Genomic DNA, 23742 nt, shown 5'->3' with positions numbered 1-23742 from the left:
TCCTTAGGCCTCCTTCTCAACATTAAAAAAACTGAAGTTTTTTGGCCTACATGCGACGGGGTGAAGACTCAGGAGGATTTATTTCCGCGGGAGATTGGTAGGCCGATGCATGGTGTGAAACTCTTGGGTGGTGCTGTCAGTAGAGATGGGCAGTTTATTAGTGGGTTGGCCCTCAAAAGAGCCAAATGTGCGGTTGAGCTGATGGGATGCCTCAAACGCCTTAAGGACCCTCAGAGCGAACTCCTCCTGCTTCGTTCGTGTATGGGGGTTGCTAAACTGCTGTTTGGGCTTAGAACGTGTCAGCCTTCTTATGTCGGGGAAGCCGTCTCTGTTTTTGACAAGGGGCTTCGGAATGCGATCGAGGACATTGTTGTTTGTGGGGGTGCCTTTTTCGGGGACCTACAATGGAGGTTAGCTTCCCTCCCGACGTGTTTTGGGGGGCTTGGGATTTGCTCAGCTGAGGATGCCTCTTCCTACGCTTTTGTGGCTTCAAGGGCCCAATCTTGGGTTCTTCAAGACCACATCCTTCGCGAGTGTGGGGGAGAGCTGTTGGACTCTGATTACAAAGGTGCGTTGGAGAATCTGCATAGTTCTCTTGCTGATCTTGATCTTGGCGGTTTCTACATTAAAGACACCGCCCCCATTAAAGCCCAGAAAATTCTGGCGAATGCCTTATATGGTGAAATCGTCAAGACAGTTGAAGAGAAGTTTGCCTTTTCCCCTCGTCAGCGAGCCGTGTTTGAGTGTTTGCGAGCCCCCCATGCTTAGGATTTCCTGTCTGTTGTTCCTATCGAAGGTTTAGGGCAATGTATGTCGGCTGTGGAATACCGGGCTATCCTCAAGTACCGTTTAATGATACCCCTTTTCCCGGCTGATGACCCGTGTCCTGTATGTCGGAAGTGTTGCTTGGATTCTTTTGGGGAGCATGCAGTACATTGCAAAGAATTACCGGGCTTTAAGTATCGACATGATTTAGTTCGAGATGTGTTGTATGATGTCCTTAAGCGAGCAGGGATCTCGGCAAAAAAGGAAGCTCCGGTGAACTTCTTGACTGATCCATTAGAAGGAGATCTACGCTACGGCCCGCGGACATTCTTGTTTTTGGATGGGAAGGAGGGAAACACGCGTGTGTCGATTTGACAGGTGTGTCCCCCCTCGTTGGGTTAAGGGACCACGGGTTTGTGGCGGGACATGCGATTACCAAGGCAGAGGCGGGCAAAGTAGCTAAACACGAAAAAGCTTGCATCGAGAATCAGCACGTGTTCGTCCCGTTCGCTTTCGATACATTTGGCGCTCTCGCCCCTGACGCGGTGCGGCTCCTTAAGCGGGTTCAACAGGTGGTAAGCAGTAACACCGCACATGTTAAGGGGCAGAATTTTGTGTTTAGCAGGGTAGGGTTTGCTATTCAGAAAGAGGTAGCGGCGCAGCTTGTTGCTCGTTGAAGAGGTATGGTCCCAATTCCCTGCCTACATGGCAGGGACCACACCACTTTTGTGCACACAAGGCATCCACGTCACCAGAACATTCTAGAAGCATCCAGAAGACGTCTAGGCGGTTCACAGCTGGCATCAAAGATGCTTTGTCCAACATAAAGGATAACATATGTCACCATTGACAGAAGGCCACATAGGCCTGCGACAATCCAGGGAGCAGGGCTGACATGACCAGTACGAGGTACCCAGCACAGCCGAATACAAGGACGCCACGTGTACCACTACACCCTCCGCGACAGAGCAGACCAAGAGGATATTCCTCTTGGTCGGACAGCTGGCGCGCACCCACAGCTGGCACAGCTGCTTCCTCCTCCTTCACCCTCCGGCTATAAATAGGACCCTTCATCATTCAGGTTCAGGATCCCTTGGCTCTCCTTACTCACTCTATACACACACTGTTTTATTCCTCTCAGGGTAGTACTTATTCTCACGCTGGAGCCTGGTTAAGAGGGAAAACCCCCTTCCCCCCTCTTAACGAGACTAACGGTGTTTACTGTTTTGCAGATCTCATGCCACCGATACGAGCAAGAGAAGAGGTTGAACCCATAAGTGAAACGACCCTTTTGGTTATCCTTGTGTTAACCATTGTTTCAACATTGGCGCCATCCGCTTTTTTGCAAGACCACTCTCACCTCTTTTTCTCTTCTAAAAAACACTCGTGAAAATGGCAGACCAGAATCATTCACACCCAGCTGATGGAGAAGTTTCTTCCTTTGAACTCGTTTCGGACACGGCACACGTCCAATGGGGTCAAAGGAACGAGACCATCCAAGAAGGTCAGCTGAACAACGAGTTTCCATCCATTTTTGGAAGTGCGTCCAGGGCTGTTAGCCAAACCACAACTGGACCCATCTTCCAAACACCAGCGAGAATCATCACTCAAACCACAAACGGAGCTGCTCTCCAATCTCCAACGGGGATATTACACCAAACACCTCCGCCGATGCAGACTGTAAGCCATGGACCAGGCCCTTCTGCTCCATCGGAACAAGCACAACTCAACTACTCTGCACTTTTAGGGCTACCCGAGGGAAAAACTCTGGCTTCCTGGTATGCCGAACAAATGGCGTCCATAAACCTCGTTTATACGCAGCTCAGCGCACAACAAGCCTTGCTCCAAGCACAGGCTAACCAATCAGCATTCGTAACTCCACAACCAAGGTCTCTGAGTACACACACGGCTCAGCAGACAAACGCGTGGAACTTACGACCAGAAAGAGAACCAGTGCAAAATGTAAGAAGACCTAGCATACAAGACACGCGCGATACTTATGCTGAAACAGAGAGCAACTTCGTTCAAACCTCCAATCTACAACGAAGGCCGATCCAAACCCGTTTGGGCGCGCGCAATATGAATACGGAATGGGAAGAGGAGGAAGACGACCCAACTTATAAGGGGGAATCCACAGTGTTTAGCAGACTTCCTCCGGAACACGAAGCATACAAACCAACCAAGCGCGCGGGGTACAACCCCAAAGCAGAGCATGATTACACCTTGAGCTATCGTCCTGAGGACATGGCTGAAAATTCAAAGTTTATCCGAGAAATCGCATGCGCGGCCATCGACAAAACGAAGTTACCGCACAACGTGGGCAAATACAACGGGCTGACGGACCCGGACGATCACCTCCAGGTGTTTAAAGGCGCAGGAGCAACAGGCGGTTGGAACTTACCAACATGGTGCCACCTGTTCGCTCAGACATTCGTTGGCGCAGCGCGCATCTGGTTCGACAACTTACCAGCTGGCAAAATCAAATCATGGGTCGACTTCCGAGAGAAGTTCCTAGCACACTTCTCTCAGCAGCGAAGACAAGCCAGAGACCCAGGTGACTGTTTGAACATATGGAGAAAAGACTACGAAAGCGTAGAAGATTTCATTACGAGGTACAACAAAGAATGCTTAGAGATTGGAGACATACCAGAAAAGATGATGCGCGCGCACTTCATGCGCGCGGTCAAGTGCGACGACCTGGTGAAACGAATCAAAGGACGAGATGGGGGACCCAAAGATTGGGAAACTTTCATTGAAGCAGCCAAGACTATTGCGCAGACAGACAGGCAGCTGACCGGTGATGATCACCGTCAGCGCGTGCATAATCACAATGACCGAAGCAACAGAAGGGGCAGAAACCAACCCTGGAAGGCATCCGCACACAGAGAAAGGAGCCCTCCACGGGAAGACGCACGCCATACTATCAACCAGATAGCCCATCGAAAAGAAGTTAAGCGAGAAAACAGAGAAAAACAGTGGACCCCACTGACTAAAACACCCTCCGAGGTTCTGGCTACAGAAAATCACCAGTTCAAACCACCCTTGCAGATGCGCAACAAAAGGGGTCAAGACCCAAATCTCTTCTGTGAATTCCATAAAGATACGGGCCACTTGACCGATGACTGCTTTAGCCTAAAGCAAGAAATCGAAAGAGCTCTAAGAGACGGAAAGCTCAGTCACTTAGTCAAGGGAGGAAAGCGCGATTACCGCCAGATACAACGAAGAGACGAAGGTCCAGACAACAAGAAGCTCAGAAAGCTAGAAACTCATATGGTGCAAGGAGGTCCACGGCGACCAAGAAAAAACTACAACAAGCGCGCGCAGGATGATTCATGGCGTGAGAAGCAAGTGGTTTTCCCAGTTGTCAGGGGAGGCCCGAGAGAAAAGCGGCCAATAGTTATCCCAGGGGTGATCGGCCACTACCAAACAGATTACATCTTCATTGATCCCGAGAGCACCGCGGACATCATATATGAACAATGCTTCAATCAATTTGACCAAGAGGATAAGGCGCGCCTAGAACCAGTCGATTACCCACTAACTGGTTTCTGCAACGAGGCCGTCTTTCCCCTAGGACAAATATCATTCCCAGTATTGCTTTCTGACGGGAGAAATTCAAGAACCGAAGAAGTCACACTTATGGTACTACCGGCACATTCAAGACATGACATCCTCCTAGGAAGAGAATCCCAAGGAGATTTCAGCATGATCTGTTCCGCACCACATTCTGCCATAGGTTTTCCAACCGAAACAGGCATCGCGTTGATATACGCAAGCAAAGAAGTGCTAGCAACAGATGAAATCAGACCGACAAAAGCAAGCAAACAGGCACCGCGCATAGAAGCAGAGAAATGGGTATTGAACAGCGCATACCCAGAACAAACAGTCACCCTGGGCCCAGCCATGTCTGATCTAACCCGCGAGGCGCTAAAAAAATTACTACAAGAAAACATGGACGTGTTCGCCTGGACTCCGGCCGATATGGTTGGCGTTCCACGGCACATCGCAGAACACCGACTAAATGTCTCAGAAGATGCAAAGCCAGTAGTGCATGCTAAACGACACCTGGGGGATATCAAACATGATGCAATGAAAGAACAAGTATTGGAACTGCTAAACGCAGGTATCATCAGGGAAGTCCGATACCAAACATGGGTAGCAAGCCCAGTAATGGTAAAGAAACCGAATGGCAGTTGGCGAATGTGTGTCGATTATAAGGATCTGAACAAAGCATGCCCACGTGACTGCTACGCTTTACCAGATATAGATGAAAAAATCGATTCTTTGGCAACATTCCGGTGGAAATGTTTCTTAGATTGCTACAAAGGGTATCACCAGGTTCAAATGGCCGTTCAAGATGAAGATAAAACCGCATTCCGCACGCCAACGGGGCTGTATTGTTATACCAAAATGCCGTTCGGCTTAAAAAATGCAGGCGCAACGTACCAAAGGTTGATGAACGAAACATTCAGTGACGCCATCGGTAAGTACATCGAAGTGTACATGGATGATCTGGTAATCATGAGCAAGGAGGAGAGCGCGATGCTGGCAAATATCCAGAAGACCTTCAACACACTGCGAAGCGTAAGCATCAAACTGAATCCAGCAAAGTGCTCATTCGGAATGGAAGAGGGAAAGTTTCTGGGCTTCATAGTCACTAAAGATGGTTTTAAGGTGAACCCGGAGAAGGTCCAAGCCATAGACAGGATGCCTTCACCAGCAAACGTCAAAGACATGCAAAAGCTTGCAGGACGACTGGCAGCACTCAATCGTTTCCTCGCCAACCACGCGGCAAAATCCTTCCCATTCATCAAGACCTTGCGCAACTGCATGAAGAAAAACCAGTTCCAATGGACTCCGGAATCAGAAAATGCGTTCCGCGAGATGAAAGACTGTCTCATCAAGTTACCAACTTTAACAGCACCAAACAAAGGAGAACCTTTGGTCCTCTACCTCTCAGCTTCCGACAAGGCAGTCGGAGCCGTACTGCTTGTTGATCGTCAAGGTGTCCAGACACCTGTGTATTATGTGTCTCGAACCCTGACTGACCCAGAAACCAGATACGCAATCATGGAAAAGCTCGTCCTCGCACTGATTCACGCCTCAAGAAGGCTGCGCAGATATTTCGCCAACCACGTCATTCACGTGCTAACAAACTACAATATTGGAAATATCCTAGCAAGGCCAGAAGTGTCAGGAAGGTTGGCCAAATGGGCAATAGAGCTGGGGGGACATAACGTAGTTTTCAGACCACGACCGTCAATCAAAGGCCAAGTTTTGGCAGACTTCATGACGGAGGTCCCAGATGACAAAGACAGAGAGTGTAAAGCGATGGAGAAAGCCGAGAAAAAGCAAACCGAAGAACCATGGCTGCTGTACACAGATGGTGCATCCAACGAAGATGGGGCAGGCGCAGGGCTAAGGCTAGTAAGCCCCGACAAACATGAGTTCACATACGCCATACGCCTAGACTTCAAGAGCACAAACAATGAAGCAGAGTACGAAGCCTTTCTGGCCGGCTTGCGTTTGGCAATCAAAATGGGGGTCCGACACATCGAAGCACATGTGGACCCCATGTTAGTAGCAGGCCAAATCAACGGCCAGTACGAAGCCAAGGGCGACATAATGGCACTCTATCTCAACCAAGCAAAAACGTTGTTACAAACTTTCTATTCCTACAAGGTGCATCACATAAACCGCATCGAAAACAAGCCGGCAGATGCATTAAGCAAGCTTGCGTCGACAAGTTTCCAGCACTTAGCAAAGGATGTGCGCATAGAAGTTTTGAGCAACCCATCTGTTCCACTCAGAGAAGTCAGCGTCATCCAAACAGGAACCACGTCCTGGATGACACCCATAATCATGTACTTACAGTCCGGGATACTTCCAGAAAATAAAGTTGAGGCGCGGAAAATCCAATACAAATCAGAACATTATCAGATGGCAGACGGGATACTGTATCGAAAGTCATATCTCGGCCCACTGCTAAGATGTGTTGATGCCGACGACGCAAATTATCTGATCCGGGAAGTACATGAAGGCATTTGTGGTATCCATGCCGGGCCGCGGATGGTAGTGGCAAAAGTAATGAATGCCGGATACTACTGGCCCGGGATGCACCTCGACGCCGTGAAAGAGTTGAGGAAATGCAGTGGCTGCCAAAGGCACGCACCAAAAACCATGCGGCCCAAAAACGAGCTGGTACCAGTAACAACCGCATGGCCTTTTCAGCAATGGGGCATAGACATGGTGGGCCCCTTTCCAGAAGCTCCGGGGGCAGTTAAGTTCATCATAGTCGCGGTCGATTACTTCACCAAGTGGGTAGAAGCAAAGGCACTCGCATCAACCACGTCGGCAGTCGTTAAACGCTTCATATGGGAACAAATCATATGCCGGTTCGGCCTACCACTCAGAATCATCACCGACAATGGAACAAACTTTGCAGCAGATGATCTCGAACGATGGTTCAAGGAACTAAACATTGAACATACCTTCTCGTCGGTTGCACATCCGCAAGGGAATGGTCAAGTTGAAGCGGTCAACAAGAGCATCGTCGATGGCATCAAAGCAAGGCTCGGTGAAAAAAGGCGTGGGTGGGTCGATGAACTACCCAGCATATTGTGGGCCCATAGAACAATGCCAAAAACAAGCAATGGAGAAACACCTTTCAGCTTGGTCTATGGGTCCGAGGCTGTGATCCCAGCAGAGATTAGGCTTCCATCTACAAGAATGCTCTCCATGAGCCTGATAAACAACGAAGAAGAAAGGAGGATCGACCTGGACCTCCTAGAAGAACGGAGGGAGATGGCAGCAATCAATGAAGCCAAATACAAATCAAAGCTTGAAAAGTATTACAACTCCCGAGTTCGGATCTGCACCTTCAACCCAGGGGACTATGTCTTAAGAGACAATGAAGCGTCCAACGCAGAAAAACCGGGGAAACTGGCTCCTAAGTGGGAAGGCCCATACATCATTGATGAGGTGCTCGGGAAGGGAGCGTACAAGCTACGTACCATGAACAACAAAGAGGTTCCACGAACCTGGAATGCCCAACAGTTACGAAAATGCTACATATAATACAAACATGTAATCGTACAGGGCAAATCGCCAACACATTTACCTAATACAAGAAGTGTTCGGCTATCTTTATTTTATTCATATTTCTTGTCACAACTGCATTTATTACTTCGGGCGTACACGAAAACATCACTGGCTCGACCATAGGAAACGTTGTAGACCTCCAAGGCTCGTCACAACCAAGTGAACAGCCGGGTCGGAAACACAACCAAAGCCTACAAAACGCCAAAACATAACTTCGTGCCCACATAAACGCGAAAATATCGATGGCAAGGCAACTAAACATTGTAACGCTCCCAAGGCTGAACACAGCTGAGCTCACACGATAACCTGCAACTCGATCACTTCGCATGTCACATGAAAAGCGCACATACCCAAACGACAGAATATAAACGTTGTAATAACACAACACCACCTGTCAGCGCCATCATTCATTCGTGACACCTAATCAAAGTAATTAAACATGCACATATTATGACGACACCAAAATATCGCATAACCATCAAAAGTAACAACATATTTGTCAAATACATAACACGACAGGTAAGAAATTTCAAATTGTCTCAAAAACAACCACTACAAGCCCATTCAGGGCTATACACGGCACACAGGCCGGAAACTTCCAATCAAGAATGGCTAGAACCAGCACCTCCTGCACCACCATCGCCATCATCTCCCAAAGCTTTCTTTAACAAAGCCACTCCATTAGCTTTATGAGCCAACTTGCCGGCAGCCCGAACAACGGCAAAATCAAGCATCGAAAACTCTTTCCGCTTCTCCGCATAAGCACCATCACAATCCTCCTTGTACAACTCAAAGTTGTAATCCTTCTCATTATTGGAAGCTGCAAATCTACCTTCAGCATAACCAAACTTGCGCCCACTGTTATAACCTGCCCTACCCAATTCAAACATGTAGCGGGCAAGTTCAGATGAATGCATGATGCGATCAGCAAGCTACACAAAAAATAAAAGCGAGTAAGGTTGCAGAAAGGAACACACAAAAGCAAAAATAAAAAGAAAAAGACAACGGGGCAAGCAAAGAACATTACCAATGGAATGCCACGGGATAGCAACCACCTACTATCAGCAGAGGCTTCCTCAGCAAGCAGCTCGGACGCACGACACTCAGCCGTCTTCTCATCAAGAAGGCGCTGAGCAGCCTCACATTCCGAAGCCTTCTCCTGCGCAAGAAGCTCCAGCTTGTCGATCCGTGCAACATACTCCTTTTCTTTCTTCTCCGCAGCAAGCCGCGCCTGATGCGCCTCATCCGCAAGGGTCGTCTTCTCACCAGACAGCCGCACAATAGCTTCACGCTGCGACTGCATTTCCGAGTTCGTACGAGCACATGCAGATTCCCAATCTTTCTGTTTTTGCTCGTTCAACTGCTTCTGCTCTTCGAGCTTCCGCTCTGCCTCAGCAACCCGCCATTGCAAACCTTTTTTCTCTGCATTAAATTTCTCTCTCTCTTCAGAAAACGACTTCTTAGCCTCTTCAAACTCAAGAGTTTCTTCCCCCATAGATCGCCATTCGCGAAGAATCTCTTGCGAAGTGGCAAAGAAGTTAACTCCAGCTCTAACATGATCATCTATAAGGGCAAAGCGGTTGCGGTTTTTCTGAAACATTCTCTCTGCAGGCAGAAGAGACAAAGAGAAAAACTCATGACAATTCTTCAAATCTTCCATACGAGAACCCTGAGTAAGGCTCCAGCGGGGAACGTGAGGCATATCATCACAAGCTGGATTGCCCCATGAATTATCAGGAACACGTTCAAAGTGCGAGTCCCGCACGGTGCCAGAAGTAGCCCCACCCCCACCAGGAGGACGTTTTGTGTAAATGGTTTGTTGCGGAGTAGTCTCACTAGACTCCATCTCCACTTCAACACCTTTACCCTTATCGCCTCCAGCAACATCACCTCCGGCACCGTCACCTCCAGCAGCATCACCTCCCTCAAATGTACCTTCAACAAACCCTTCACCACCCCCCACAGTTGCATCAACACCGTCTCGAGGAGGGGTCAAGCCAACAGTCCTCGATGGAGGAGAAGTAGGTGGAGTAATCCGAGAAATATCCACCGGCCGAGGTTTCTTACTCGTCTTGAGCATTGCAATAAAGCAACAGTCAACGAACAACCCAAAGAAAAGATACGATAAACATACACCGAAAATAATTTACCAGGGCGGGGAGCAGAGGCAGCCCATATCTCCTCCAACAAGTTCCCTCGACCACCACTAAACACACCCAAATCAACTTCAGACTCTGAGGGTGCCGGGGGGGCATCTTTCTGAAGTTTAGCTCTCTTGGCCGCAAGAAGGGCAGCAGCTTGTTCATCAAGCTGACGCTTATGATCATCAAGAGCTCTTTTCTTCATATGCTCAGACAAAGTGGCCTTATCGTCAGGATCCGACCCTTGACGCACCTCCCCAGGGCCTAGGCCAGACAACGTATCAGACACTACCACATAATCTAGATAAGGAAGAGTAGAAGATCGCTTACGAGAAGATCCAGCAGCTCCACCCTCGGTTTTCTCTTCCCTCATTCCGGACCTATCAGTCCGTGCCTTCTTCCTCGTTTCCAATTGGGCAGACGGATCAACAGATGCCTCCGCATCATCATCATCCCCAACAAATTCATGTACCGGTTCAGCAACACCACCCGGCGCGGTACCTGCACGCGCGCAATGAGATGTTAGATCTTCAACATCCCGGTCAGAACTTCCACTAGAAAGGATGATGACTTCCTCTCGACCAGAGTCGACAGAGTCATCCCAAACATCTTCACCTAGAACTTCATTCACATATCTGTCCAAACTAGCATCAGTAGGATGCAAAAAACGGTCCCGTATCTGGTCCAACCACGTCGGGTTCCCGTCAGCCTGGATGGCCTCAACCATGGCACCCGCCGCCTTAGGGTCCAGAGCGTTCAACAAACTGTAGCCAACTGCAAGATGACAAGAAAAATAAGGATACATGACAAACATAAAGGAAGTAACCAAACGGCAGGGTAAGTGAGAATCATACATTTGCCCCTATGGCTGTACACGGGTTGACCCAACGGATGCTTAGGCACCCACAACATACTCATTCCAGCACCAACTAAGGCCATTTCATCCAACTGAGAAATAGCAGTCGCCTTAGCGGTTATCTTCCCATACCATTCTTGAGCAGCATAATCTGGCAGCACATCCACTTTAGGGACCCCTTGACCCACCTGCCTATATGACATATCCGTCGGAATCACACCGCGGCGGATGTAAAAAAACTTTTGTTTCCAATCATGAATGCCCTTTATCGGCACCGAACACACCGGAGTAACCCCCATCCTAGCTTGAAAAGAGTAAAACCCGCTGGCATACGAAACGCTGTAGAAAGCGTTGAACATCTCAAACGTAGGCTCAACGCGGTAAGACCTACAGACAAATTCGAAATGGGTAATCCGAGGGAGCCCAATCGCATTTATCTGAGAAATATGGAGCCCATAACCCCTCAAAACAGCAGCAGTGAACTTCGTAATCGGCAACCTAAAATTGCCTTCCCGGAACAAAGCAGCGTACAACGCGATAAAACCCGGAGGGGCATCCAATGCAGTAGATCCAGAGGGAGGGTACCGAGCCCCCCACCCAGGACGAAAGTTATGCCCCCTAACGAGATTATGAAACTCTTCCTCCTTCCAGTTGATGACAGCTTGATCTGGACCAGGAGGAGCCTTACCCCTTTGTTTCCTCTTCTTTTGAGTCGGATTCTTCTCCGCCATAACAAATGTCAAGAAGAAGACGCTTTGAATTCGAGAAAATGTGAGAGATGGGAAAAACACAAGAAGAGGATAGAGAGAAAATTGCACTTAGAACTCAAAAATGAAAGAAGAAAGGAGTAACCGTCCCCTATTTATACCCATCGCATTTAATGCGATGGATAGTGGACCGTCAGGAAACAGGAAAAGCACCCAATAGATGACCGACCCGTCACAGGAGAGAGAAGACGTCGGCTCGTTTTTCGGGAAGCGTGGGCGACAGGGTCTGCTGATGTGACAGAAAGTCACTGCAAAAGCAACTGTTCACCTCCGAAAAGACAGGGACGTCAGACGGTCACACCAAACACTTCCCCATAACCACCAAACTTCCAACAGAAGGAAACACAAGAGAGCCAAAACCCATGCGGCATGCGTCCATTTGGCTCACTTTTTCAAGAGAGCCAAAACCCATGCGGCATGCGTCCATTTGGCTCACTTTTTCAAGAGAGCCAAAACCCATGCGGCATGCGTCCATTTGGCTCACTTTTTCAAGAGAACCAAAACCCATGCGGCATGCGTCCATTTGGCTCACTTTTTCAAGAGAGCCAAAACCCATGCGGCATGCGTCCATTTGGCTCACTTTTTTAAGAGAGCCAAAACCCATGCGGCATACGCCCATTTGGCCCACTTTTTTCAAAGGGCCAATAACCATGCGGCATGCGTCCACTTGGCTCACTTTATATTCACCAACTTCAACACGATGCATAGAAATCACAACTCTCATAAGTCCAGAATCCCTCCTAGACGATCAACTCAACTAGAAGGCACACTGGACTGGGGGGACTTGAAGAGGTATGGTCCCAATTCCCTGCCTACATGGCAGGGACCACACCACTTTTGTGCACACAAGGCATCCACGTCACCATAACATTCTAGAAGCATCCAGAAGACGTCTAGGCGGTTCACAGCTGGCATCAAAGATGCTTTGTCCAACATAAAGGACAACACGTGTCACCATTGACAGAAGGCCACATAGGCCTGCGACAATCCAGGGAGCAGGGCTGACATGACCAGTACGAGGTACCCAGCACAGCCGAATACAAGGACGCCACGTGTACCACTACACCCTCCGCGACAGAGCAGACCAAGAGGATATTCCTCTTGGTCGGACAGCTGGCGCGCACCCACAGCTGGCACAGCTGCTTCCTCCTCCTTCACCCTCCGGCTATAAATAGGACCTTTCATCATTCAGGTTCAAGATCCCTTGGCTCTCCTTACTCACTCTATACACACACTGTTTTATTCCTCTCAGGGCAGTACTTATTCTCACGCCGGAGCCTGGTTAAGAGGGAAAACCCCCTTCCCCCCTCTTAACGTGACTAACGGTGTTTATTGTTTTGCAGATCTCAGGCCACCGATACGAGCAAGAGAAGAGGTTGAACCCATAAGTGAAACGACCCTTTTGGTTATCCTTGTGTTAACCATTGTTTCAACACTCGTCTACCTACCATTAGTTTGTAATCGTATTATTAAATAATACCAACAAAATCGGATATATTCAACATGGAAGAGATTCTTATAAAAAAAAAATTGAAACCAAACCATCAGTAGCGGTTGGTTTAGTTTGGTCTTTATTTTCAAGGGTTCGGTTTTAGTTTTTTGATGGTTTGATACCGTTATTATTTATTTCACAGATATGTATGTTAAAATTGTAAGTAGTTAATAGTTAAAATAAAACAAAGTAGTTAGCAGTTAAAATAGTAAATAAAAGAAAGAGAAAAAAACAATAGAAAAATAATATAAAGATATATATAGAGGATTGGAAGTGAGAGTTTTTTAGAATCTAGCTAAAATTTAGAGATATCAATGGGGTGGTGGTTCATTGGCAAAGGCAAAGTCTTTAAAATATCTAGGTTGGGAATAGGAAGGTCTTGGGTTCATGTCCCACAGACGACAAGGTTAAAGAAATTCACCTTTCAAAAAAAAGCTAAAATTTATAGATAATTTTAGAAAATGACACTTTTTAGTTAAACTATATAAAAAGTTTCCAAATGTGAATGCTTTAAAAAAAAAAAGTAAACTGTCATTTTGGTCTCTAAGGTTTGATCATTTTAGTTCAAAAATCAAACTTTTTAAATCCTGGTCACTGTGGTTTCACTTTTATTGCCATTTTGCTCCAAAAATGAAACCAGCTGATATTTGGCTAATACAATCTTGTTATTTTCTCTTTTTCTCAGGAGCAAAATGGTCAATATGAATTTATTATAACATATTATTAATTAAATTAATTAAATTAAATATTTCTTTACCCTATAAAAGCAGATATATCTTCATCTTCTTCATCCTCTCTCCACACCCAAACCCTAATCCGTAATCCAGCACTCTTCTTCTCCATACAACCCTCACAACAACCTCCACCGTCACCCACCACCGTCCAACTCCACCACACACCAGCGCCCACCTCCGCCACACACCACCACCCACCTTCACCTCCACCTCCACCGCAACCTTCACTTAACCCTCTCCCATCACCATAAACCACCATCACCTTCAGCCGCCGTAGGAATCAACAGAACCACCGTCTCCATAACACCTCCGTCACTATCCTCGTCTCATTCGCTTTACTCTCTATCCCACTCTTCTCTAGATCCATTACTGGAAAACAAGAATTATAGGATTCTGCTACTTGAACAAGAGAATTCTTTATATATATTAATTAATAACAATGTGATGAATAGTACCTTTCTTTTGTCCTTTGTGGGTGTTTTTATTTATTTATTTTTTTTACAATAAACTTTTGGATTCTTTTTTATTAGATTTTGTTTTACTTTTTTTTTCTAATTTGGTCAGCGTTTGTTTACCGGTTAGTACGGTGTATGGTAGTTACATTTGGTTTCTTAGATTTTTTTTACCTCCTCAACTTTCTAATACGTGTCGATATAAATTCGACTATATATACTATAACAAAAGTCAGCTACATGAACAATGATTGTTACATTTATTTCTTTATTTTAGTATTCAACTATTTTATTCTTATTCTTACTATTATTTATATTGCTTTTAGGCATTTCTTTTTTCTTAATTCCGTATATACCTTTACGACATACTTATATTTTGTCTATTATTCGATAAAAGTGTAATTTGAACGTGTCTATATAGTTGTTCTTTACCATGAAGAACCGAACCGCTGCCGTCTGAAGAACATCGTTATTGGTAGAGTATTTGTTAATATGGTTTTTCGGATGTATCCCAATAGAATATTTTTTAGTACCATCTGAAGAACATCGTTATTCGTAGAGTATTTGTTAATATGTTGTACATTTCATATGATTTTTGCTTAAAGGTTAAAGTTTTGGGGCTTTACTTCTGAAACTGATTCTTATAGTGAAATTTGAGTGATTTTAGGCTGGGGGAGCCTTGATTGAGAAATTATTGGGTGATTGAAGGTCCTTTGATTGAAAGAAATGGAAGATGAAGAGCAGAAGCCGTATGTGCATTTCATTGTTGGATTATTGCAAACCATTGTCGATCTTTAATAGGGTAAAGGGATATTTAATTTAATTAATTTAATTAATAATATGTTATAATAAATTCATATTGATCATTTTGCCTGTGGGGAAAAAGACAAAATAACAAGATTTTATTAGTCAAATATCAGCTGATTTATTTAAAATGACAATAAAAATAAAACCACAAGCACCTAGGTTTAAAAGATTTGAGTTTTGAACTAGAATGATAAAACTGACCAAACCTATTGGACGAAAATAAAAGTTTACTAAAAAAAGTTTATACAAATGTCTAGAAAAACTGTTAAATTAAAAGTATCCCATACAATATTCTTCAAAACTAACCACATCCTAAAAAGTGGCACAGACTCCACCACGACCTTCCTCCACTCAATAATGGCGGATGAAGAAGACCCAAAACCCGATATTTCGAAATTTGCTGTGATCAGAAGTGGTTTGTTTCGGTTATTCAATTTTCCTCTGATCGGATCGACGGTGTTAATTCTACTGTTTTATTGGAGGTTGCGTCTCCGGCGCCGGCGGGTACGGAATGAGACTATTGATGGACTTCTCGGTGTAATTAAGGAGAAAGATGAGGTTTGATTATATTATCTGGAGACATATCTGTACATTGCATACCAAGTGGTTGATAAAATGTCTAGCAGAATTGCATGCCAAGTGTTTGATTAAATGTCTAGCAGAATTGCATACCAAGTGTTTGATTAAATGTCTAGCTGAAGTAACATGATTTTATATACATATTAAGTGCATTGTATCTTAGTTTAACTGGGATTTATACGATTGCTGATGGTTTTGTTTTTGGGTTTGTAGAGGATTACTCATTTGCTGCATCAGATTGCTCGAATGAACGAATTACTTCTTGCCACCCGTCATGGAGTCCCCATCACATCCAAGGCTGCCTCTGGATAGTTAGGTTACTGCGGTTACATGTTGGTTGCATAGCGGGGATCCACATGGTTGATGCTGGTATACTCTAGTATTGTATATTGTAGTATAAAGATTCAGCGTTGAGTAAGGGTTTGGTGTGGAATAATATGTATGTGTGCGCTCAATGCGTATATTAAGCAAAAGAAGTTATGGTTTTTATTGTTTGTATACTGAAGAGACAAGCCAAATATAGCCCATCGGGACTGCCATGTTCGTATCACTGAGTTTGGATTGTTGGGCTTAGCCAAACCGCTATAATTGGATTGTCGAATCTCATCAGTACAAGTCTGGACTAGCAAGTTCGGAGTCATGAGGTTTGGACAATTCGAGCTTGTTTGGTGACAACCTTATAAGCGGATATATGGTGATTCCAAATACAAGATCTTACTAACGATAGAAAGATACCGCAGGCAAAAGAGGCTTTGATGTAGGTAAGAAAAGGGTGATGGGACATCTCATACGATGTTCCATTTGTCCCACAAAAGGACAACTTGGAAACAACCTTAACGACTAAAGAGAAGGTATGCGCTCATCTAATGTACGCATTTACTTCCCTAATTTAGTACTCTTATAATCGAAAGGTACTTATTCTCATGTCGAGGTCAGGTGAAAGAAGGAAACCCTCTTTCTCATGTGGCAAGGCTAGCAACTGTTGCTTTGTGTCGCCCATATAGAAGATCACCCCTCATCGTTCTTTCGATTCACCACCATTACAATACTCTTTGGAGCCATCCGAAGTTTATTTGTAGCAACAAATCACCACCCAATCTAACGACTAACGATATGACAAAAATGTTTATATCAAAATGCAGTGAAGGGTAGGGGTTTGCCCCTCTAGTGATCATAAGTGATAAGAGATCCTCGATTCACTAGACGCTTTTGGAAAACAGCTTTTCAATGATAGATACAAATCTCTATTTCTCGACTAGCTTCTACCCACAAACCAATAAGCAGTTCGAGAGGATGAATCTGTGATGTGAGTCGTATCTTCGACACTACCGAGTGCCACGTGGAGCACTTTTCTTATAACATGCCGGAGCAAGACCAGGAGTGGTTTTGAGATCTTGAAATGGCACCAACCTTAGACCTTGAAAGGCTTAGCTACACCATACCAAGAAATATTTGTAAATACTTATAAAAATATTAAGAATTATGTAAATTGTGTTAATTTAAAAAATGTTGGGCTTTATGGAGTCGTAGACAACAGATTTTTTTCTTTTTGAACGGTTAATTTCTTTAATTCCCTGTCGTTTGTGGGACTCGAACCCAAGACCTTCCCCTTCCCAGCCTAGGTGTTCTAAAGGTTTTACCTTTGCCAATGGACCACCACCCCATTGGTTGTCGTAGACAACAGATGAAACATGAAAATAAACAGTAAAGGTAGTAATGCAATCACAAATAGTTTTGATAATTCACATATTCCGTAATTTAAACCAAAACATAAAAATAATTTATGTTATTAACTATATCACGAATTAAACTAAGGCACAAAAAATGAATTAGACCTTCGCTTATCCATAAATAGCTTGTAGTTCGAAAATCATTCGAAGAAAGCTCTATTGAAATCAGCTTGAATGTTTTTAAGCTGAGCCAAGTTAGTTCGGTTTGTAAGGCAAGCTCAAGCCGATATCAACTCAGTCAGTTGAATAATTTAACTTTAACCCAATACTAAACCGTAGCCCGACAACACCTAACCACCAAAATCAACCCAATATCTTTCCCTATTTCTCCTAATATCAACATCGCTTTTTTTTTTTTTTATGGCAACGCTTACTCTACTCTACTACTCCAGTAATCCTAAATTAATCGCCCTTGCCCAGGTTTGAACCTGAGCCTCACCTCTAAGAGTTATATGCCTAAAATTTAGGGCTCATAAATCAAATAAATGTTCATCCAATCGCTTTCCTTTTTATTCGAGTGATTGATTGAGTACCAAAGGGTTGATAGCCTATTGGTATATTGTAATAAATGTGTTCCTCTTTATATAGTTGAGAGTTCTAGTCTCATAGTGAATATTAGTGTAAATTAAAAAGTAGATTTAGTAGGTATGTAGGTTAGTTGTTCAAAAGAAGAAGAAAAGAAGAGTAATCACTATCGAGATGAAAAACATACATGCCTTATAATAGCTTCAGGTTCTTTTCCTAACCGCACATCATATTAGTTTCTTTGAGTTCCTCTTTCCATTGGAGTCATAATCAACGACTGCGGACTGCCTTAGATCTGCTTCTTCTCTTCGTCGATGTGCATTGTCCAAATGTCAACTTCTTGGATCACTATTTGTAACTGCATCTCTTTCCACCTTCCTGGCCAACACGGACAACTGCCAACCCCATTTGTTTAATATTTATTTAGAAAAATGACTTGGCTCTTTAAGCCACAAGTTGTCTTAGTTTTTTGTGAAAGCCAAGACTAGGCTCAAGTTTTAAACTTGGTGGGCGCCAATGAAGAAACACGGAATCACCGCCGGGATGATTGGACCGCTTTCTCTGAGAGGGTGGAGAATCACACATTGTTCTTCCTCTTGAACCTAGATCTGCAATGGAGAAGAGAAGAAAGTGAAGTTGTAGAGATGACCGGTAGGGGAAAGAATCCCCTGTTTCCAGTAAAAGTGTGGCGGTTCCCATATCTTCTGCCCTAATAATGAGGTGAACACCTCTTTATATAGGAGATATGGGCCTCCCCTAACCTCAATAGGCCAGGCCCAGTTAAGGGTTATCTCTACAAGCCCACAACCTAGTGTAGTGTAAACTACAACGCGCTAGGCTTCGCGGGTTAGTACGCAATAGTAATAAATATTATAATAAAAGCAATAAGTAACGGGAATATCCGACCGCTCGGGTCGGGTCTAATACCATACCCCATCAGTTAGGTTCACGAAATGTTTTGGAATTGGAATTTGAAAGAATTGGATTTGGAATCTAAACATTCCAATAGGAATTGGTAATTGTTGGAATTGGAATCTCAATTCTATTTTTGATGTGTTTGGTTGTCTAATGAGTTGGAATCTATCACCTCGGTCCCCACCACCCCCGGTTCGGGTCGAAACGTTGGACGGAACGGTACAGGGTGAAATGGTACGAGTCAAAACTGTATGGGTAGAAACGGTGTCGGTCGAAACGGTGTCGGTCGAAATGGTTCGGTTCGAAAGGGTGTGGGTCGAAACAGTGCGGGTCATCGGCGGGTCAGGCCAAGATGGTGACCGGGAGGTCGTGCATGATGGATGGTGATGGGGAGGCGAATGTGACGACGTCAACCGGTAGAAGATTCCAATGAATTTACTTGAATTCCTTCACATGTAGGAAGGATATTAAATTCCTTTAGTTAAATGAATTTCAGGAAATTCATGACCAATTCCAATTCCAATTCCTTTGTCAACCAAATACATGAAGATTGGAATCTCATTCCAACAAATTTTATGAACCAAACATCTTAAGAGTTAGAATTCATATTCCAATTCCAATTCCAATTCAATTGAATTCCAGCGAACTAAACGCACCTAATAGTCTTTCAGCTTTGTTCTACTCATTAATAACCTTACCATGAGACCAAAATAAACTTGGTAGTTTAAAAAAAGTCACCAAAGACATTAAGCCCAAAATAGACGAAATATTCAATATTCGTCAAAATAGTTAGAGCATTCAAATCATTTCTGTAACAACTCTCATTAAAATTAATACTTAGTATGTTATTGTCTATTAAGGAAGCCCTAATTGAGAAACCCAAGTAATTCTGCATAAACCCTAAAATTTTCAGAACAATCAGAATCAGGATCAGGGCCCCTAAAACTCAGGGGGGGGGGGGGGGGTAAACCCTAGTTGGTAATATCCTAACAGTTTAACGTGTGAATTGAAATTTCATTCGAAACCAACTCAGCTGAGCTACCTGGACACGAACCCAACCTATGCTAGACTAGGGTCTCTCGTGTCACACCCCCAAAATCCACCTGCGGAGTGTCACCGCTTGGGAGCGTGACTGACCAGGATCAAGCCACCAATCATATAGAACAATATATATATATAGTAAAAGTAATTGCCATAGACCAAACCAATTCCATATGAAAGGTGTTCCACAAATGTAAGTAAGTTATCATTGTTTAGCGGAAGCGTATAATTAAAACCATCATAATAACGTATCAAATGTCATAAAGTGTTTAACAAACTATCACGATCCAAGCCCACAACGACCAGCTCCTCCCTGTGCAAGCTCCATGAATCTAACGACCTGCAAGGCATGTAACAGAGGATCAACAGCTAGTTGAGCGAGTTCACAGAAAGTAAATGCGTAGTAGTAAGTTCGTTTGTAACATGTGGCTCTACTGGGCCGATAGTACGTTCTATTGGTGGGGGCTTCCCATGTTGTATATCCACTAGACTATTCGTAACCATATGTGTTCTTCACAATCCGAGAACAGTAGTAAGTATAAGTTCACGTAGGCCTTACGTGAGTATCCTTCACATCCGAGGATAGTAATTAAGTATCCTTCACAACCGAGGATAGTAATATGTATAAGTATCCTTCACAACCGAGGATAGTAATTAAGTATAAGTATCCTTCACAACCGAGGATAGTAATATGTATAAGTATCCTTCACAACCGAGGATAGTAGTAAGTATATGTGTACGTAGATTGCACGTATGTGTCCTGCACAACCGAGGACGATGGTATGGTAGTCTAGTGATAGTGTCAGTACGAATCTATTCAACCTTATTCCTTTAAAACCCATTCCCAAGCCCCGGGAATCCCATGCCTTAGTAAGGGTGTGAACTCACCTTGGTTTGCTCGGTATGTTATGCTCTAGGGTTTATCAAATGTCTAAGTCCGTTACACACGACCTAGGATATGTTGCACATGATACGATGTAAGTGTTTGTATCAAATTAGGGTTTACAAATCCTGGATATTCAAGTAACTGTGCTTTGTGTGTTTATTGTGTACATGATATCACATAGAACGTTCACGCATGCAAGATCATACAGTTGCATTTAGTATCATACGATCATCTATAAAGAATCATGCGTCACGTAACGGTTAATCATGTTCACGTAGTTCATGCGTCACGTCTTTGATTTCACAGTTTAGTCTAACATGTAAATTAACATAATTGTTACGGTGAACATATTTAACTGAATTACCATATTAAACAGAGTTTTCAACCTTACAGGGTTGAATACATAATTTCACAGAGTTATCATCCAATAGACTTGATATCTAACTGTGTTTGCTGAACGGACATGGCTAAGCATATATACAATTAAAAACATCGGACATCAACACAAGTTTAAAAGTCGGACCACATAGGAGACACAAAACTCGGACCAAAGACAAGCCAAAAACTCGGACCATAAGGGGATGTAGGAAACTCGGACAGCCCATCCTCTCTTTGACAAACTCGGGCAGTGGGGGTGGGTGTCAAGAAACTCGGATAGGGCTTCAAGCCTAAAATCGGACCAAATGGGCAATGTAAAGCTCGGACTATGCATAAACAACACAAAGTCGGACCTCTCATAACATACAAGAACTCGGACCTCTTGCATTTCATAAACTCGGGCCACCTTTTGTTCATTAAACTCGGACACAAAGCTTTAGAGCCTAAAGCTCGGACCAAGTGAGGGTAGTTAAAATTCGGGTATGGGTGTGAGGGTGTTAAACTCTGACAAAGAGTTTCATTGAGGAAACTCGGACCCCTCTCTCAAACAAAGCTCGGACATCCTTGATGCATTTCATAAACTCAGACTAATCATGAATCCAAAAACTCAGACAGCTACATTAGGGTTATGAAACTCAGACATACATATTCATTCACAAAAACTCTGAGAACAATTCCATCATTCGCTCCTTACGATTAAAGCAGTTATGTTTCTTGGTTTCTAACCCTAATTTCATACATTTTGACGGCAGAACCAATCATCAATCAACCTATGCTTAACAATAACAATCATCACAAGGATAATCTATCGAGCATGCAACCAAGCATCATCATAATCACAGTTATCCAGAATCAAAACAGAATCACAGAATATTATATGGGAACTAGGGTTTTCATGAATACATAATCAAGAATCAAAAGTTAATAAGAATCAAGCAATCAATAAACAATATTCATTTACCTTGTGTTGATTCTAGAGAAATGTGGAATCGAAAGTGATGAATAGCTTGCCAATGGTAATGGTGATGATTGCTAGGGATTAGAGGACGTAGTACGTGTTTTTGATTTTGAGAGAATGATTAGTGAAAAGGGGATTAGGGTTAAGTATGGTTTAACTTTCACTAAATACTCTATACACCCTGAATTACTTTATTTTACACAATTACACTATCTCATAACAATTTCACAATTCCACCACCAAGTTCACATATTTGACAAGTCTTTCACAATTACAAACAACCATGGACAATCACACACTACCATTTATTGCACCAAAGCGTATACAATTCCATAGCAACTAATTGTGCAAATAAACAACTAACAATAAATGAACGTGCAATAAATGCGAAATATGAATCTTGGAAATTTGAGTTGTCACATTATCCCCAACTTAAAAGAAATTTCGTCCCGAAATTTGGTACGCACTCACTGAGGAAGCTAGGTAAGCTGTATTGTTCACTGGTTTTCCTAGGGTGTCACATCATCCCCCCGTTGATTTGGAATTTCGTCCCGAAATTCAGTAGTAGTAGCTTCAGTCTCAGTAGTGGATGCATTAGTTCCGAATAACTGGGGGTACTTTTCTGTCATCTGGTCTTCGCGTTCCCAGGTGTACTCTGGGCCACGTCGGGAGTTCCAACGAACTCGAATAAGAGGGATTCTCTTGTGTTTGAGGACCTTAACATCCCGGTCCGTGATTTCAACTGGTTCCTCGACGAACTGCAACCGCTCGTCGATAGTGAGTTCCTTAAAAGGAATGATGAGGGTCTCATCTGACAGGCACTTCTTCAGATTCGACACGTGAAATACGTTGTGAACTGCACCGAGTTCAGCTGGTAGGTTCAATCTGTAGGCTACTGAGCCTATTCGTTCTATAATCTCGAATGGTCCGACATACCGCGGATTGAGTTTGCCTCGATTGCCAAAACGAACCACACCCTTCCAGGGTGAGACTTTAAATAATACCCGGTCCCCGACCTGAAATTCCAATGGCTTCTTACGCTTATCCGCGTAGGCTTTCTGACGGTCGCGTGCTGCCGCCATGCGTCGTCGTATCTGTGCAATCTTTTCTGTGGCGTCCACTACAATCTCTGGACCCGTAATTTGACTATCCCCCACCTCTGCCCAACAGAGAGGTGACCGGCATTTACGCCCGTACAATGCCTCGAATGGAGCGGCTTGTAAGCTGGTGTGATAACTGTTAATATACGAAGACTCCACTAACGGGAGATGCTTTTCCCAGCCGTTGCCGAAATCGATAACACATACCCGAAGCATGTCTTCAAGAGTCTGGGTCGTTCGCTCAGACTGCCCATCCGTCTGAGGATGATATGCTGGGCTCATGTCTAATCGTGAGCCGAAAGATTTGTGCATCGCTTGCCATAGTTCTGACGTGAACCGTGCATCCCGATCTGAAATGATAGAGGTTGGCACTCCGTGCCTCGAAACAACTTCTTTCAAGTAGACGTCTGCTGCGGTAGAGAACTTATCTGTTTCCTTAATAGCCAGGAAGTGTGCAGACTTGGTGAGTCGATCCACGATCACCCATATAGTATCGTTCCCACGCTGGGATCCAG

The 23742-nt window shown here is 44.2% G+C and overlaps 1 protein-coding gene across 1 annotated transcript; it reads left to right on the top strand.

Annotated features, from left to right (window-relative positions):
- Positions 1-2844: 2844 nt before the first annotated feature.
- LOC110870671 lies at positions 2845-7842 on the top strand. Its single transcript, XM_035976145.1, has 2 exons — positions 2845-3794; positions 3897-7842. The coding sequence occupies exons 1-2, from the start codon at positions 2845-2847 to the stop codon at positions 7840-7842; spliced, it is 4896 nt and encodes a 1631-aa protein (XP_035832038.1).
- Positions 7843-23742: the final 15900 nt, after the last annotated feature.

The sequence above is a fragment of the Helianthus annuus genome, chromosome 8 (genome assembly GCF_002127325.2).
Source record: "Helianthus annuus cultivar XRQ/B chromosome 8, HanXRQr2.0-SUNRISE, whole genome shotgun sequence".
NCBI lineage: Eukaryota > Viridiplantae > Streptophyta > Magnoliopsida > Asterales > Asteraceae > Helianthus > Helianthus annuus.
Note: the sequence above shows the minus strand (reverse complement) of the source record. Positions and strands in the feature narration are given on the sequence as shown.

Excerpts from the sequence above, each read along its gene's own strand:
- LOC110870671 (XM_035976145.1), top strand. The coding sequence starts at position 2,845 with ATGAATACGGAATGGGAAGAGGAGGAAGACGACCCAACTTATAAGGGG. Across the intron at positions 3,795-3,896 it reads CTGGCTACAGAAAATCACCA|CCTAAAGCAAGAAATCGAAA; the intron begins GTTCAAACCACC and ends TGACTGCTTTAG.